This window comes from Coregonus lavaretus (genome assembly GCF_964263955.1).
Source record: "Coregonus lavaretus genome assembly, contig: HAP1_SCAFFOLD_975, whole genome shotgun sequence".
In the NCBI taxonomy this organism is placed as follows: Eukaryota; Metazoa; Chordata; class Actinopteri; order Salmoniformes; family Salmonidae; genus Coregonus; species Coregonus lavaretus.
Window position 1 is genome coordinate 120,625 of NW_028161292.1, and position 18,344 is coordinate 138,968.

The window sequence follows — 18,344 nt, forward strand, 5'->3', positions numbered from 1 at the left end:
ACTCCTGGAAAAACAGACACTTCTCTGCCTTAACATACAGGTCGTGATCCACCAGCCTCCGCAACACTCTGCGCACCAGGGCCACATGCTCGACACGGGTAGGCGAGTACACGAGAATGTCATCTATGTACACCACGACCCCCTGCCCCTGCATGTCCCTGAAGATCTCATCCACGAATGATTGGAAAACTGACGGAGCGTTCATCAACCCGTATGGCATGACAAGATACTCGTAATGGCCCGAGGTGGTACTAAAGGCTGTCTTCCATTCATCGCCCTCCCTGATGCGCACCAAGTTGTACGCGCTCCTGAGATCTAATTTAGTGAAGAAACGCGCCCCATGCAAGGACTCAGTCATGGTCGCAATCAGAGGGAGTGGATAACTGTACTTCACCGTGATCTGATTGAGACCACGGTAATCGATGCACGGGCGCAAACCACCATCCTTCTTCTTCACAAAAAAGAAACTCGAGGACGCAGGGGAAGTGGAAGGCCGTATGTATCCTTGTCTCAGAGATTCGTCTATGTAAGTCTCCATAGCTTTCTTCTCCTCCTGAGACAGAGGATACACATGGCTCCGTGGGAGCGCAGCTCCTGCCTGGAGGTCTATCGCACAATCTCCCTGCCTATGGGGCGGCAACTGCGTCGCCCTCGACTTACTAAACGCAATAGCCAAATCCCCATACTCAGGGGGAACGTGCAATGCGGGCACCTGGTTTGGACTCTCCACCGAGGTAGCCCCTACGGAAACGCCTAAACATCTACCCACACACTGGGCAGACCACTCCATCAGAGCCCTCTCCTGCCACGAAATAGATGGGTTATGGGTACTCAACCAGGCCATGCCCAGCACCACCGGATACGCAGGAGAGTCAATCAGAAATAGCTGAATCATCTCCTGATGACCCCCCTGCGCACACATCCTAAGTGGCGCAGTGACCTCCCTGATCAAGCCCGCACCCAACGGACGGCTATCTAGGGCATGAACGGGGAAAGGGACATCAACAGGAAGAAGGGGAATCCCTAAAGCTAAACAAAACTTCTTATCAATAAAATTCCCAGCCGCGCCTGAATCTACCAGCGCCTTATGCTGGGAATGAGGTGCTACCTGTGGAAAACTCACAGGCATACAGAAATGTGCAACAGAGAGCTCTGGGTGAGTGGGGCGCCTACTCACCTGGAAGGAATCCCCAGTGTGGGACCTGTCGTCCTCTCCCCTAGGAGGCCATCCCCAGCACCTAGCCGCGGTGTGTCCTCCCCGACCACAGTTGGTGCAGGGGATGGACCCCCTAGTAAGCCGACCCCTCCTCTCTCTAGCGCCAGCGCCCCCGAGCTCCATGGGGCACGGCTCGGAGGCGCTGGAGGGTGAAATGGACGGACCCCCCTCGGGACGTCCGCGGGTAGCTAGCAGGTTATCCAGCCTGATGGACATGTCGACCAACTGGTCGAACGTGAGGCTGGTGTCCCTACAGGCCAGCTCCCGACGGACGTCCTCTCGTAGACTACATCTGTAGTGATCGACGAGAGCCCGATCATTCCACCCTGCATCTGCCGCTAGAGTACGGAATTCGAGGGCGAACTCCTGGGCACTCCTCCTCCCCTGCCGGAGGAAGACCAGACGCTCCCCCGCCGCTTTCCCCTCCGGGGGATGGTCAAACACCGCCCTGAAGCGGCGGGAGAACTCGTCGTAAGTTATGGTGTCCGCGTCGATCCTCCTCCACTCCGCGTTGGCCCATTCCAACGCCTTCCCGGACAGGCAGGAGATCAGGGCGGACACGCTCTCATGTCCCGAGGGCGCCGGGTGCACGGTGGCCAGGTACAGCTCCACCTGGAGAAGGAAACCCTGGCACCCGGCCGCGGTCCCATCGTAAGCCCTCGGGAGCGAGAGTCGGACTCCTCGGGGTTCCGGAGCGGGAATGGGCTGACTGGCCGATGGTGCTGGCAGGGAGGGTGGCGGTAGCGGCGTCCCCCAGCCTCGGATGGTGGTGATCACCTCCTGCAGTGCGGTCCCCATCTGCAGGATCTGGTCACCTTGTTCCCGGACCCTGTCCTCCAGCGTCGCCTGGGCTGCTGAGGCTCCTGCGGCTCCTGCTGATTCCATTCTTAGGTGTGTTATTCTGTCACGCGTGCTGTAGGTGGGTGCAGTGGTGGAATCAAACGCAGGACACCGAAGTATAGTCCAACAGACTTTAGTAATCTCCAGCAAGGAAATAAGACAACTCTTGCCCGAAGGCGAAATTACGCACGAAGGCGAAACAAAACGAAAGCGCACAAAACAGGTGCGAACACTCCAACGCAGTGGAGGGAAGCTCAACCGAGCGAAATCACAAATGAAGCCCTACACACGACAGACCAAAATCAATAACACACAACACTAGACAAACACAACGAGAAACTTATAGGACACTAATTACGCTAAACGAGAACAGGTGTGACAACAAACAGACAAAAGCAAACGAACATGAAACATACAACGGTGGCAGCTAGTATTCCGGAGACAACGAACGCCGAAGCCTGCCCGAACAAGGGAGAGAGGCAGCCTCGGCCGAAACCGTGACACTACTGCCATGAGCACATTGCTGTGCTTATAATGTGAAGAAATAGACTAACAGTTTATCAACATGTTAAGCTAAATGTTCTGATCTGTTGCGTCAGCCTCATTGCGTAAAAAAAAAATTCAGATGCTAGTGGTTGTATTAATTGGGGATCTATCGCATCCCACAACTGTCCCAGACTATGTTTGGAATATTATTTCTCGCACAGAATAGAATAGGTCAACTTTTGTACTATGGAGCGCAGTAGATTGATATAGGCTAGTGCTTTTGCTGTTCGTTAGGCCTACTCATCTTGTTAGCTGACGAAAAGTAAATGTGGACAGTTCTTCCAATATCTTCAATATGCGCCTCGGAATTGGATAAGGACACGCGCAGTTGTGTCCCCGATGTGTCTGTCTTCACTTGTAGCCTGTGAGAAAGATCTGATCACGTGACAGAGAGCCACGTGAGTGAGAGGTGCTTGGGAGCACGCAGCATGCAGGGAGAAGGGTATTACAATTATTATATTCAGCCCAAGGGCACAACGGCCACTGGCCGCAAAAGGCATGGATTTCTTTAGGGGGCATTACGGCCACACAAAGGGTATGCAGCCAGGAAATTCGAGGCATTATCAAGTGCTTGTCAAATTGTGAATGAGAGACTGATGAAGTGTGTACAGCCTGTGCAAAAAACAAAGCAGAGCTCATGCCTTTCATGCAACGTTTTTCAAATCATCATTAGAGTCGCATCATGCAGCCTTAGAATGTATTACAATTCAAAACATACAGCCCAACGTTTGTATCACAACTAAAGTTACATCAATAACTCTAAATTAAGCATATAGGACTACCTGTTTCTTTGTTAACCGCTCAACACAGAATAGCCGCATGTGCGCACTCCCTCAAATCGTTTGGAGAAAATATCCTTTCTTTTTTATTCAGCTATGTTCAATTGTACTCTTCATACTATAAAATAATATAAAATAATGTAACGGAATTCTAAGCAAATCTTGTCTGCTAAATTAACTAGTGTAGCCCACAGCCATATGGCATAGCCAGATCAGGACCTAACATAAGGACAACTCAGAGTATGCTATTCTGTTCTTCTGAAATAGACAACATTTTCTTAATATCATGTTTCTTTAGACCTGTTGAAAATAAATAATGGATTTAGGCTGTAGGCTATATTACATGGATTTATTAGACTTTTTTAAATGTAGATGTTCCAAAGGTCTGCATCAGTGGCTTGTAGGCTATGTGTGGAAGCCAGGCTCTGTCGCAGCCGGCCGCGACCGGGAGACTCATGGGCGGCGCACAATTGGCCCAGCGTCGTCCAGGGTAGGGGAGGGAATGGCCGGCAGGGATGTAGCTCAGTTGATAGAGCATGGCGTTTGCAATGCCAGGGTTGTGGGTTCGATTCCCACGGGGGGGCAGTATAAAAAAATATGTATTCACTAACTGTAAGTCGCTCTGGATAAGAGCGTCTGCTAAATGACTAAAATGTAAATGTAAAATGTAATGCTAAATGTGTTTATGTTAATTAATGGTCAATTTCCGTGAGACCGGCAGTTATTATCTTGACAATCACCGGCTGACGAAATGTTGTGACTGCCACAGCCCTAATTGTATGTGTGCCATTCAGAGGGTGAATGGGCAAGACAAAATATTGAAGTGCCTTTGAACGGGGTATGGTAGTAGGATGGTGTTCCTAATATTTGGTCTACTCAGTGTATGTAGAATATTGGCCTGTTGGAAACTACAACTTCCTACTACATCGCACAGTTCATGCTTGATCTGATATATCTCTAGAGAAACTGCGCATGGAGCTCACAGAAGAAGAAAAAAACTGAACCGACGTCGGTCAATAAGCACTAGTTCTCCCTGGTCTGACCTCAGAGCCTACTACTCAACCACAGACTGTCTCTGTGTGGTGTTGAGCTGCAGGTCCACAGACACATTCTGACAAGAAGCCAGATGGTACCCAGACCGACCCTTCAGGATCACGCACACAACACGCCTCACCACTGCCTGCACACAGAGACATTCAGTCACTAAAACAGCACCACTATTACAAGTGGAGTTTGACAAATCATGTAGAGCTAACGAACTGAATGTGTTACTGAATCAACCTGTAAAATGTTAACAGACTGTTTATATGGTAGTGCGTGACTGAAAGTAACAGAGTAGCAAAGTCCTCACAAAGTGGATGGTTTCCTCACTCTACTCTGAGTCCGGCTCCTACGTACACCACTTTTTGACATTTTCCATTTGTTGTTGACGGATTGATTTGGTACGGCCCGGGGTTTTGCAGTGTCCAATCAAAAAGCCGTCGTCCTGGACGATGACGCTGTGTGAATTTTGACCTTCATGGCCCCTCCCACTGAACTGAACGTCCACGGACGATAGGTTCTCTCCTCCCAGGCCTTGTATCCCTGACAACCACACAACAGTCCAATCACAACCAACAATCACCACATCAATCAATCAGTCAATTATGAGGTTATTCATAGATAATTACCATTTTACACTGTTACTTCTATAAAACCAGGTAAATAGTGGATGGATATAAAGTTTAACTAACCTGTTGGCTGAGTGGGAGGAGCTGCTAGGTACCCAGAAACCTCCAGGAGGAAAGCCCAGCATGCACTGTGTCAGTCAGCATGGCCAGGCTGATGTTACGGATGTAAGGCCCCAGAGTTCTGTACACAGCCAAGAGGTCCTTCCCATCTCCACATGGCAGACACACAGAGACACAACACCTGCAGACAGACACAGTACACATACAGCAGGTATGAGAAATGTTTGAATTAACATACCCAGCAGTCTACTCAATTATTTTGAACAGTATTTAAAAATTGGAGAAAATTAATCTACAGATGTAGGATCTTAATTTGATTACTATTTTGTTGCTGAGAATGCAGGAAATGCAGATTAGTTTAGTGTTTTACATAAATTCACTGAAAACATGCACTAACAGACGGTTATATTAAAAGCATTGTACTTTTCATGTAGCCTACTTTTGTCCAGCTAATACTCTAACCACTGCTCAAGCAACATTATGGACTAAATGTTCAAATCCTGTTGCTGCAGGATTATTTTGCTACGACAATACTGGTCAAATTAAGATCGTACACCTGTAAAGTCCTCCTGGGTATATTCAAGATTCAAGTTTCAAGTTTAATTGACAAAATATAATACAAATCTTACTCATTAGAGTAGGGGTTCCACTCAGACCCCCCTTCCAGCATTTGGGAACATATTTCTATGGGCACAAGACACTGTTCATGACACAAACTGTTCACACCCCTCTTGTTAGCTGAGAGACAATTTTACAGGTTTAAATCTTATTTCCTGCAATTCTACACATTTTGTCATGGTGTGCAGAGAATTTTTTTTCAGTTTTAAAGCTAATTTTCTTGCGATTCAAATACATTTTGCCATGTCTAATGTGTATTCATGTGATATTTGAGTGACTCAAACATTACAACAAAATCTATGGGCACCTAGCTAAAAAACATTAGCTGACATGGGCTAGTTGATCTGGACATTTATAGTTATAAATATATCTCTAAGGTCTGCAATGACTGATATGACAAGAGGAAAACTGATGATGCACTACCCAATTTCAAAATGGCACCTTGTGTGTTCTACTATTACAACTTTCAAGAGTAAGTTGAAAGCTGGGACCCCCTCGGCCCCCCTGCTTACCCCTCAGTTTGGGAACCACTGCATGTCCCCGTGTAGCTCAGTTGGTAGAGCATGGCGTTTGCAACACCGGGGTTGTGGGTTCGATTCCCATGGGGGGCCAGTATGACATTTTTTTTTACAAAATATATGCACTCACTAACTGTAAGTCGCTCTGGATAAGAGCGTCTGCTAAATGACTAAAATGTAAAAATGTAGAGCTGTCACAATAAAAACTGCATTAAAACATGATATCTCACCACCCTGTAGAGTTGTGTGTGTGTGTCTGACTCCCCATCAGTAAAGCTGTCTGGACACACCCTTGTCACTAGTCCTTCCATCCCATAATGACCACAGTAACACGTCTCCCCCGACAACGCTGCCACATCTTACCTACAGCATACAAGAAAAATTTAATAATTTAATTATAGGTTTGGTTGTCTGATTACTTTTAAATGTCTCTCTCCCTCTCTCTCTCTCTCTCTCTCTCTCTCTCTCCCCCCTTCTCTCTCTCTCTCCCCCCTTCTCTCTCTCTCTCTCCCCTTCTCTCTCTCTCTCTCTCTCTCTCTCTCTCCCCTTCTCTCTCTCTCTCTCTCTCCTCTTCTCTCTCTCTCTCTCTCTCTCTCCTTTTTTCTCTCTCTCCCTCTCGCGCTTTCTCACTCTCTCTCGCTCCCTTTGGCTGTGGTTTTGGAATGTGTAGTGGTGTTGCCTTCCAGATTCTGACTCAGCTGTGTGTGACTGTCTTTGTATTCCCTTCATACAGGGCTAAAGGCTGCTTAATGGAAAGGTAACTCAACCCACATCTTACTCACAGACAGTCTCCTATCCTGTCCTACCACTCAGCATTGGTGGGGGCTGTTTATATGTACAGTATCTATGCATATCAAGATACTGAAAGTCAAACCCTTTGTATTTGTTATATTTCTATCAAATATTATACCGTTGGGGGTTAGGGTAAGAGAGGGTTTTGAATTAAAAAAATACAAATACAAATATTTGTTTTATTTTCTGTGGTGATATAAAAAGAAGAGTTGACTCTCTCTTACTGGCCATCCTGACAGCCCTGTAAGCAGGTAACGGGGACGAAGCCTCGTCTTACTGGCCATCCTGACAGCCCTGTAAGCAGGTAACGGGGACGAAGCCTCGACCATCCGGGGCTTTACACAGACTACTGGCAGAACTTCTGTTGGTGTAACACCCCACGAGTCACTGTGACGCTGTAGAATAAACCACATAAGATAACATTTTGTGTTTGATAAAATCGGTTTACTTTAATTTAAGCGGTTGCATAGCCTATTCAATTATATTAACATTATTTACATAAATTAATGTGATTTAAAACAACCTAGGCCTGTAACAACTGGTCGTTCATTGGTTGACAGTTTAGTTTAGAAAAACACCGTTAATAATAAACAGGCGTTAATAATAAATTAACTATGTGATTTAATTAAGCTACTTTTTTCCCCCGTGTAGTAACCTGTCATTTATATTAATTATTGCCTCTATAGCCTATACAAAGGGTTCCCAACACTGGTCCTCAAGACTTAGTCGCTATATTTAGTGAGTTTTCAGACCCCTCTAGCGACACATTTTCAAAAAAGCGACTAGCGACTTTTTCTGGTGTTATTGGAAACTTTTGGAGACTCTTGATGTGAAAGCACATATCGTTCTTACTCTTCTCAACGAGCAGCGGGTGCTGTCGTGGGCCCCACCCCCGTCCCAAAGCACTCACAGGCGGCCCAGTTCTCGCGCATCAGTCCCTCCCAGCTGCAGTCAGCAGGAGATGTTCACCACTCTGTTTCCAGACTGCAAATGAATAGCGCATGCGGGAAGCCGCTGGCTGATCCCGCCCTGGCTTACATTCAGTGCGGGATGTAAATGTAGGGTGTTTTTTACTCACTTTTTGTCTCTCCCACGACATTACTCCTCTCTACTACAGCGTCCATCACAATTACATGCACATGGCCGATTATGCAAATTATGCGATTACGTCATTTAGCGACTTCTAGCGACTTTTAGGACAGCCAATAGCTACTTTCCTTACTGAGGAGTTGGCAACACTGCCCCCAACAGTACACATTTGTATTGTAACCCTGGATAAGCACACCTGAATCAACTAATCATAAAGCCCTCGATGAGTTGAATGAGGCGTGTTTGTCCAGGGCTACAACAAGAACGTGAACTGTTGGGGATACTGGAGGACCAGAGTTGGGAAACACTGGCCTATACAACAGTTCAGTTGACCTGTTTTTTTTTAATTGTCTTAATGAAAGCTTCCAAAAATATCTACCTTTTCCTGAAATGGTTTCGATAACTCCGTTGACAAAAACGGCGAATACGCAAACGATAACTGTTTGTGTGGGTGCATAAAAAGTGCATTTTCCATTTATCTGCTTTCATGGGGTTAAGTCAGGCGGCCGGAATGCAGTTAAAGAAATACAGATGGCTTGGAGATGATGGATTGAAGAGGCTGTGTAGCTCAAGTGAAAGGTTATAGTGTTTTCAAACTAACAACCGATGAAGACAGGTAACAGGTGCAACAACCAACCCATGAGTGAGAAACAGAATACACACTGGCGTGAGAGAAAAAAAGAGGAAGAACTGAAACAAAACGATTTCAAGAGGAAGACCGAAAGCATCGCTTTGTAAGATTAAACAATTATCTTCAACCGGGAGCAGATTGCATAGCACACACACTTACACACACACACTTTTGTAATTAGCATATGGCTGTCAGTCAACTTTCACACAAGCGTCTAGACATAATTAAACGATATTGCCGACAGACATCTGCATGCCACACCTGGGTAGCAGGTTTGTTAAGGTCATTATGGTATTAATAAACCTATGAAGGATATTGGCTTTTAAGTTGCTATAACTGTTCTGTGTAAAAAATAAAATAAAAAATAGGTTCAAATCAAATCAAATCAAATTTTATTGGTCACATGCGCCGAATACAACAGGTGTAGACATTACAGTGAAATGCTTACTTACAGCCCTTAACCAACAGTGCATTTATTTTTAACAAAAAAAGTAAAAATAAAACAACAACAAAAAAAGTGTTGAGAAAAAAAGAGCAGAAGTAAAATAAAATAACAGTAGGGAGGCTATATATACAGGGGGTTACCGGTGCAGAGTCAATGTGCGGGGGCACCGGCTAGTTGAGAAGGCACCATGCAAAACACTGTGAAATGCAGATTGTAGGTATCGTATCTGAAGATTATGCCTTTGTTAAATGTTTTTCATGACGAAATGGAATGTTGGTTGTTAGTATAATGTAACATATAATAGACAGGAAGTGTATTGTAAACTGGCCAGCAGAGGGAGCCATCTTGTTGCATTGGTTATAAATAGGGGTACACGAAGAAGATAGGTCAGAGCAGACATCAGAATTGGACGACACTACTGCTCTCCGGGTGTCATGTCACCTGTTACTCATGCTGAAGCTTATGATCTGAATAAACCTTATGATCGACGTTCAGTATGAGCAGACTCCTTGATTGACGGTAACACCTACGAATAACATACACTACATAGGCGTTGTCCTCATGCACTCTGTTGCATGACGGGCTGTGCTTGTTGAGTACAGTAATTTTGTAAAAGTAACATGGTACATTCTTATGCACAGGCCAGAATCCGATGTAATGCCTTAAGCATATCATTCTGCAGCCTTTAACCCTGGCGAAGCGAGGCCTGAATAATAGAGGCCTACCTCTCCTGGGTTTTTATGAACTGCGAAGAACAAATCAAGTGAGGGTGATTGGCACACTCCTAGACACACACACCTGCCAAGATGCCGTGTGTGTATGTGTGTGTGTGTTTAATGAAGTGCTCGTGTGAATATTACATTATTTTTAGTTTTTATCAAACGCTAAGATTAATGGAAATAAATAAATAGACCATTAATACATGTACTCACACGCCCTGTATCGAATGTTTGAACAAAATTTATAATAAACAAATTGTCCTTCGATGTGGACAATCGTTCCAACACCCTCTTGAAAATCATGAAATGCGAAGTTGTTTTTTGTATCTTAAATAAATGTTAAGATTTGTAAATTAGTAGACAACCAGCCTATAAGTCTAAAAGAGAAGATGAATGACATGAGTTGCATCCGCAGAATTGTAGCCTAACGTAGGCATGTAGTCCTCTGTTGCTCAGTTGGTAGATCGTTTGCAACGCCAGGATAGTGGGTTCAAATCCCGGGACTACCCATCCGTAAAATTTATGCACGGATGACTGTAAATGCTTTGGATAATTGGCATTTATTATTATTAGTATTATTATTAATCCAGAGTGTATAAGGGCTTTGGTTATTTTTGCTAAAAAAAAAATCTCTCCCATAAATGTTCTTAAAAATGCAACCATTATGTTAATTAACATTAGCCTGTCAAAATCAAAACTCCCATCACCAAAACAGATTGTTTCCAATTGGCCTGTATATTAATATTATATTATTTATTAATTAGCCTACATTATTTAGTGAGATTGTAAAATAAAAAATAAATATGTTACTGTTCATTTGGACAGACTTTATTCATTCTTAATAAAGGCCCCGTGTAGCTCAGTTGGTAGAGCATGGCGCTTACAACGCCAGGGTTGTGGGTTCGTTTCCCACTGGGGGCCAGTATGAAAATGTATGCACTCACTAACTGTAAGTAGCTCTGGATAAGAGCGTCTGCTAAAATGTAAAATGTGTGCTTCATAGAGCTGGCATTGCGTTCTCTCTCTTGTCTGAGGGTCATGACTGCAGTGAACCTCTAAACCATTCCTGATTAAACAGCCTTGTCGCACTCCACGGGCCATTTCATTTCTGCACGTGTTTGTCCAAATTTACATGGCATCCAACACAGCTGAGATCTCTTCATTCTATTCTATACCCAAGCGCAATAAAAAAGTAAGGACAAATATTATGGCGGTCCTGTGGCTTATAGGCTAATAAGGCTCTTCGCCCATATGTGTCAATAGCATCACATCGGCCCATACAGTGGTTAGAAACACTCGCACACACACCAATAATATTTTTACCGTCAATGCAATCCCTAATTAAAGCTTGCGGTGGCCAGTAAACAAAGAGGGGAGGGTCGCAATGTGCGGCACAGCTGTTGGAGAAAGGAAACGTGAGACGGGAGGCGAGAGCGGCCGCCAGGTGGTAGCAGAGTGCTGGTTACAACTGAAAGGGGTCTGTGCGATAGACTACAACAACCGCACAAAATACACCTAAAGACAGCTTTCAACAACATTCCGTCTGTACGATCAAAAATGGCAAGAATATTTCTTAATAATAATCAGAATTAATTTGTTGACATCCAACTGAGTAGGCCTACAAGTTTATAAAGTGAAATCCCGTAAATTAATCGAACGGAAGACATTCTATGAACGAAGAAGATGCATCTACAGGTCATCCTTCGTCCTCCTAGGAAACATTATTTTAAGGTGGAAATAAAACAGCAGAGTTCGTATCTAATATTGGGTTAATCTTTATTTTCACTGACCTGTTTGAACGATTTTTTTCATGGTATTATCTTTATTTTATTTTTTATTATACCTGCATGCTGGATGATTGTGTTTCTATCACCATAAACGTGCAATCATATATCCTTTAAATATAAAACCCTCTGAATATTAACATAAAACACAAAACTAGGTGGATATACAATGGTTCAATGGTACTAGTAAATTACTTGTTTAACAAATTAATGATGAAGTTTTGTCATTCCTCTTCAAATGCTCACATAGGTCTACTCAGCTATGATCAATGCATATACACATTGAAACAAAGACAGAAAACATAATCAGTGCGATAATAAACGATAGTTTTATATAGTCTTCAGTCCTCATATTCATGGATGAGGGTGAAACGGTAAAATCGTAATCTCACATTCAGTGTCAGTAACGAGGGGATGCGAGCCCATATCTCCCCAGACCCTCAGACAGGCTGGTACTTCTCTACCTGCTCCAGCAGGGTCTCTGAGTAGCCGGGGGAGTAGTATCTACAGCATGAGGACAGAGGACACAACAAAGGGGTTGGGTTGGGGGTGAGGGAATGCCTGGTAGTAGAAACACACTAGATTCATCTGATGTTATAGCCAGTAAATTAGTAAATGACGTGGCTTGTGTGTGTGTACCTGACTATCTCCTCAGGGTAACAGCTGTTGATAGAGTTGATGTACTCCTGCAGGGCAGATCCAGGATCAGCCTTAATCTCCTGAACCTTCTTCAGGCCTCCGCTGGTCACAAACAGACGACGAGCGTTGCTGTCACGGGGCAGCACCTGGAGAGGGGGAGGGGAGAGGAGAGGGAGGGGAGAGGAGGGATACAGGGAATACAAGGCATTGGATTTCCTGGACTGTCTGAACTTCCGGGACTGTCTGAACCAAACCAGGCAGGTTTTCCGGACAGAGATTAAGCCTAATCTTGGATTTAATTGCACTTTTAAAACGAACTAATGAAACTATAATTTCTCAAAAACGGTTTAAATTGACCTAGACTGGATTTAAACATTATTAGGCTGTGATACCTAGTAGTGTGAAGAGGCTTATGTAAATAAGAGTTGACAAACACGCCCCCACCTTGCTGAACTGGCAGACGACGTGTTTGAGGATGTTGCTGGGAGCTTCGTAGAGCAGGGGCTCCAGAGCAGGCAGGTAGTTACACTTCTGTAGGATACTCTTCAGAGCCTTCTTAGCCTGGGGGTGGGGGGGGGTGTCAGGATTTAGGATGATACAGGATATGTTATGGTCCGTTTACTGTCTGCTGCACTTATAACCCTCAGAAATGTTCAGTAAGAGCTTCAGTAGCATCCTGTGCCTACTACACAGGCTTCTGGTAATAACAATGACCTATGACCCTACCTTGACCTGCAGGTCCTCGGAGCTGTCTGTGTCCATGTAGAGGGCCAGCAACTTGGGCAGGACGTTAGCCGTGGCAACGGCCCTGGCGTGCTCCGGGGTGTGGTGGCCAATCTGGCCAAACGCCCACGCTGTTGCCGCCTTGATATGTGCTTCTGGCTCCTCAGACAGACAGATGGCCAGCTGGGGCACCCCCTACAGGGCCGGAGGAGCAACAACAACCAGGGAGGACAGGAGAGAGGTTATGAAGGAGAGAGAGGTAGAAAAGGAGAGCACACAGCTTGGAGACAGTGGACACACAAACGCACACAGCTTGGAGACAGTGGACACACAAACGCACACAGCTTGGAGACAGTGGACACACAAACGCACACAGCTTGGAGACAGTGCACACACAAACGCACACAGCTTGGAGACAGTGCACACACAAACGCACACAGCTTGGAGACAGTGCACACACAAACGCACACAGCTTGGAGACAGTGGACACACAAACGCACACAGCTTGGAGACAGTGGACACACAAACGCACACAGCTTGGAGACAGTGGACACACAAACGCACACAGCTTGGAGACAGTGCACACACAAACGCACACAGCTTGGAGACAGTGGACACACAAACGCACACAGCTTGGAGACAGTCAACACACAAACGCACACAGCTTGGAGACAGTGCACACACAAACGCACACAGCTTGGAGACAGTGGACACACAAACGCACACACTTTGGAGACGATGCACAGTGCACACACCAGGGTTGGGGTCAATTCTAAATTGAGTTGCGAATTGCTCTTGAAATTTCAATTAAATGATTGAATTTCAATTTAATTTGAATTGGCCACACCCCACCGGAAGCAATTCAAATGGCTTATTTATTCTACACATCACCATAGAAATCATGTATGGTTACCACTACCATGTAGCATGAGGTTGAAACATTTCGTTTTTTTAAAGCTCATTCTCCTAAAACTATTTTTAAATAATTACAGTGGTCTTGAAATGTGCTAAGATCATGTTATGGGTTGTCTATAATAATTCATAATTCCCTTAATTTTATAAATATCAGAAGAAGAAAAAATCCCCAGAATGCATTAGATCAAACACTGCAGTATGAAATGGAACATTTCACCTGTTGTATTCGGCGCATGTGACAAATACAATTTGATTTGAACAATCTAACAAGATTCCCTAAAAACACGCCACTTCGATACAACTACGACCGGAAGTGACTTTTTCATAGCTGGTTAGGAGAACTTACGCAGCAGGTTAGGAGAATTAACGTAGCTGGTTAGGAGAATTAGGTTAAGGTTAGGAAAAGAGTTAAGGTTAGCGAAAATGCTCTCCTAACCAGCTACGAAAAGTCACTTCCGGTCGTAGCAGTATTGAAGAGGGGTGTTTTTAGGGAGTCCCCAATCTAACATCTCATGACAAAGAAAAGCACTGTTTGACATCTTATAGTTATAATCAAACTAATATTTGAAATGGTATGTGTATTCTTTGCGTTAATGAGTGGCATATCCTTTTGATAAAATATTTGTCAAATTAATGAGACTTTCATGTTTCACATCTCAGTTGAATTGCTTTGAATTCAATTATACTTCCTTCAATTCAAATTTGATTCAAATTCTGCTTCCTGTGGGGTGTGGCCAATTCAAATTTAATTCAAATTCATTGTTTGAATTTAATTAAATTCAGAAATTCTGAATTGACCCCAACCCTGGCACACACACATACCTTAGAGACGATGACGGCCATGGCAAGGTTTTCAGAGTGAGCAGCCACATATCCAAGCATCATGATCCCTGGCAACCGCACATTACCACGGCAATCACCCAGGTAGTCAATCACCGCCGCCACACCACCCGTGTTCACGATCATCTGAGACAGCTGTACACATACACACACATTCAGGCGAGGGTAGGGGCACATGTGAGAATATGGTAGGGAGTTAGGGAGTTTGGTACCCCTAGTGTGTGTTTGGTGTAGGTGAGTGTGTGTTCTGATGTGTGGTGTGTGTAGTGTCTGTGTACCTCTGATGTTTGGTGTGTGTGGGTGTACCTCAGGTGTGTGTTTGGTGATCTCTCTCATCAGCGTGGTGACGTTCTTCCTGACGTACTCGTCGGGGTCTCGGAGGCAGGCCAGGACAGCAGGGAAGATCTCTGCCTCCACCACCATCTCGGCCAGGTCCACTGAGTGCTTACTGATCTGACTCAGCGCAGAGAACACCTGCCTCTGAATGGAAGGAGGGGGGGGGGGGGGAACAGGGGAGAGGAAGTGAAGAAGGGGAGTGAGGAAAGAGAGTGGACTGTAATGTCTAATCTAACCTCATCTATGTGTGTTTATATTGACAACATAATGACTGTGTCAACCTGGGTAAGCCTTATTTTGTTTCAATGTTCCTGCCCCCTCACCTTCAGCTTGGCGTCGGGGTTGAGGATCATCTGGGCCAGGTGTGCGATGGCGCCAGTGTCGACCACAGTCTGAGCCAGCTCAGGTGAGTGCTTGGCGATGTCGCTGAGGGCCGAGGCAGCGATGCGTTTCAGGGCCACCTCTGGTTCCTGGATACACAGCACCAGCAGAGGAACGGCTCCTGCATCCACTACCTCCTGAGACAGGTCTACATACAGAGAAGAGAGGGGTGTTAGTGTGTATGTGTGGTGTGTGTGTCCGTACGTGAGTTGCTTGTGTGTGTGTGTCAGGGGTTGGAACCAAAATGATTTTCCAATCGTTTCGTTCTGAACAGAACCAATATTTTTTTTGTTCCGTTCAACTGTTCCGACCAGCAAAATAAAGTTCTGAACCGGGTCGAACCCCAAAAAAGTACTGGTTTATATTGTTCCTTTCTGTTCCTTTTTTATCCTGTAAAATCAAGTTTTTTACATTTAGCTCTTTACTTCACCAATCAGTGTGGATAGAGCAGGCAAGCTAGTTGTTTACATGCGTGATGGACAGACAAGTGTACCCTATGGCGCAAGATGCGACTGACATTTTGCGGGTTGGGAGAAAGCGAGAGAGGGTTGAGGAGGAGGCTTGAAGCTCTGGGCATCTTGTTATGACATACATGATCTGAATTAGGTCCACATAATTATACCTTGGAGGAGTGGCTTCTATGGAGGAACTTTAAATGTCCTTTGAGCTAGCTAGCTAACAAGCTTGAGCTAGCTAGATAACAAGTTTGTGTGTGCAGAGTGGCACCAGAATTAAAAACACATCTTACCTTTTTGTAGTTAATAAATCCAACATTAAATGTTATTAATAAGCCTATAGTATCCTTAACTAGCATTGAAAAAGTTAATCCATTCTTCTCTAGCTAATAAAAATCTCTCACCCTATCTTCTGAATCACGATTGTAACGTCAGTACAGTAGCCTATGGGGGGGAGGGGCAGGTAGCCTAAACACGCACACACACTGGTAAAGATTTTCAGCTTGCAGGCAGACACTGGAATAAGTTTCTAAGTGTCAGGGTGAAGGATTTGCATAGGTGCTTTGTTCTGTTCCCTGAACCGGTTCAAACCCCTGGTCTGTGTATACTATGTCCTTACGTGCGTTGTGGCGTGCAATGTATCCCAGAGCCCAGGCGGCAGCCTCCTTGACGTCAGGGTCAAACTCCTCCAGAGAGATGACCAGAGCGTCCAACGCTCCACAGTCCACCACGGCCTGGGCCAGAGCAGGGCTGTGCTTGGCCACCGCACGCAGGACAAACGCAGCTGCCTTCTTATAGAACCTCTACACATGCACACACGCAGATGGGAGGAAAAAACGTTTAATACACATTTAGCAGATGCTCTTAAAGCTGCAATATGTAACTTTTTGGGCGACCTGACCAAATTCACATAGAAATGTGAGTTGTAGATTTGTCACGCATTGAAAGCTGGTCTAAGAAGCGATAGAGCTGCTCTATATGCACTATTTCTATGCTTCTCTTTCTTAAAGATGCACTATGCAGAAATAGCTGTGGCATTTCCTGGTTGCTAAAATTCTTATAGTTCGCCTTTTTTTTGGTTATTGAAAATATATTTCACAGCAGTTTAGATGGTACAATGATTCTCTGCTTGTTTTGTCACATAAACTGAAATTAGGCGAACTATTAGAATTTTAGCAATCAGAAAATGGCGGAGCGATTTCTGCATATTGCACCTTTAAGCGAGTTTCCATTCAGAGCATTGACTATGCATGCAGACCCCTGTGAGAAGGCAGATAGAGATAGAGAGGCCCTGCTGTGGTGTGAAGGGTGCTTTAGCCTTTGGAGTGGCCCCCTGCCCAGGGTACAATGCCAACACACTCTCAGGGTCAGGGACACCATTCAGCAGGGTGAATGAGGGAGTGTATGTTGGTGTACACACACACACACACACACACACACACACACAGAGACAAACAGACACACACAGACATACGTTCTGCTCGGCCAGGGAGTAGACGAGCTGTGGGAGGATGTCTCCCTTGACGACGGCCTCTGCCAGGTCGTCATTGTAGTTGGCCAGTCTTCCCAGAGCCAGAGCAGCTGTCTGCTGGATGGTAGGAACCACATCTAGCAGTAATGGCCGCAGCAGGGACATCACACCTAGAGAGGGGGGACATGTAGGAATGGAATTCTGTCTTGTTATAAGTTATCGATAGAAATGTGATCAGCACATAAATGAAAGTCAGCTAAAATATAATATTGATTTGAAAAAATACATATATACAGAAATGGGTACCCAAGTCCCAATTTACCAGCATTTTGTAAAGTTTCAATGTTTTGCGGTCTTGTTGCAAGCTCAGCAATAGTCTGCACAAACTGTGTCCTTGATTTCTGATACTGCTCAAACACTAAAAGAGAGAAATGAACGATTCATTAGTATTAAAAAATGTCAACTGATGTTCTTTAGCTAAGTTTTGTCTGGCACTAACTTTACTCTTGAGGTTAATTCAAAACAGCTTCGAAAACAGTCTTGAAAACGTGCAACTACGAATGATCGTACCTTGTAAAACCTGTCGTTGACTCATGATTACAAATTTGATAAAAAATAAAACGCAACTTTTCTTATGAATATGTAACTGCAACAATAATATTGTTGCTTGTTAGTTTTCCCTAAAACAGCAGCTGTTAACAGTGCGGTGCAGCGTCTGTCTCGGTCTTGCAGCCTCACGTTTAGGTTAGCTTGTTACTGTTGCCCTAGCGACAAACCGGAAGCAAAAGCAGGGGTTGTTCAGCGCTCGTGCCCCTCTAAAATTAGCTTTTTGGTCTTCATTTAATGTTAGTGTTAGGCATAAAGTTATCCGTGTGGT

The 18,344-nt window shown here is 44.8% G+C and overlaps 1 protein-coding gene across 1 annotated transcript; it reads right to left on the reverse strand.

Moving 5' to 3' along the window:
* Positions 1-12,147: 12,147 nt before the first annotated feature.
* Positions 12,148-18,062, reverse strand: LOC311120849 (sperm-associated antigen 6-like; the record flags this gene model as incomplete). Its single annotated transcript, XM_084195410.1, has 11 exons — positions 12,148-12,211; positions 12,347-12,492; positions 12,791-12,907; positions 13,073-13,264; positions 14,807-14,959; positions 15,131-15,304; positions 15,484-15,689; positions 16,616-16,799; positions 17,471-17,637; positions 17,790-17,885; positions 18,038-18,062. 11 exons carry the CDS (start codon positions 18,060-18,062, stop codon positions 12,148-12,150), a joined length of 1,524 nt encoding a protein of 507 aa, XP_084051536.1.
* Between the last annotated feature and the right edge of the window lie 282 nt (positions 18,063-18,344).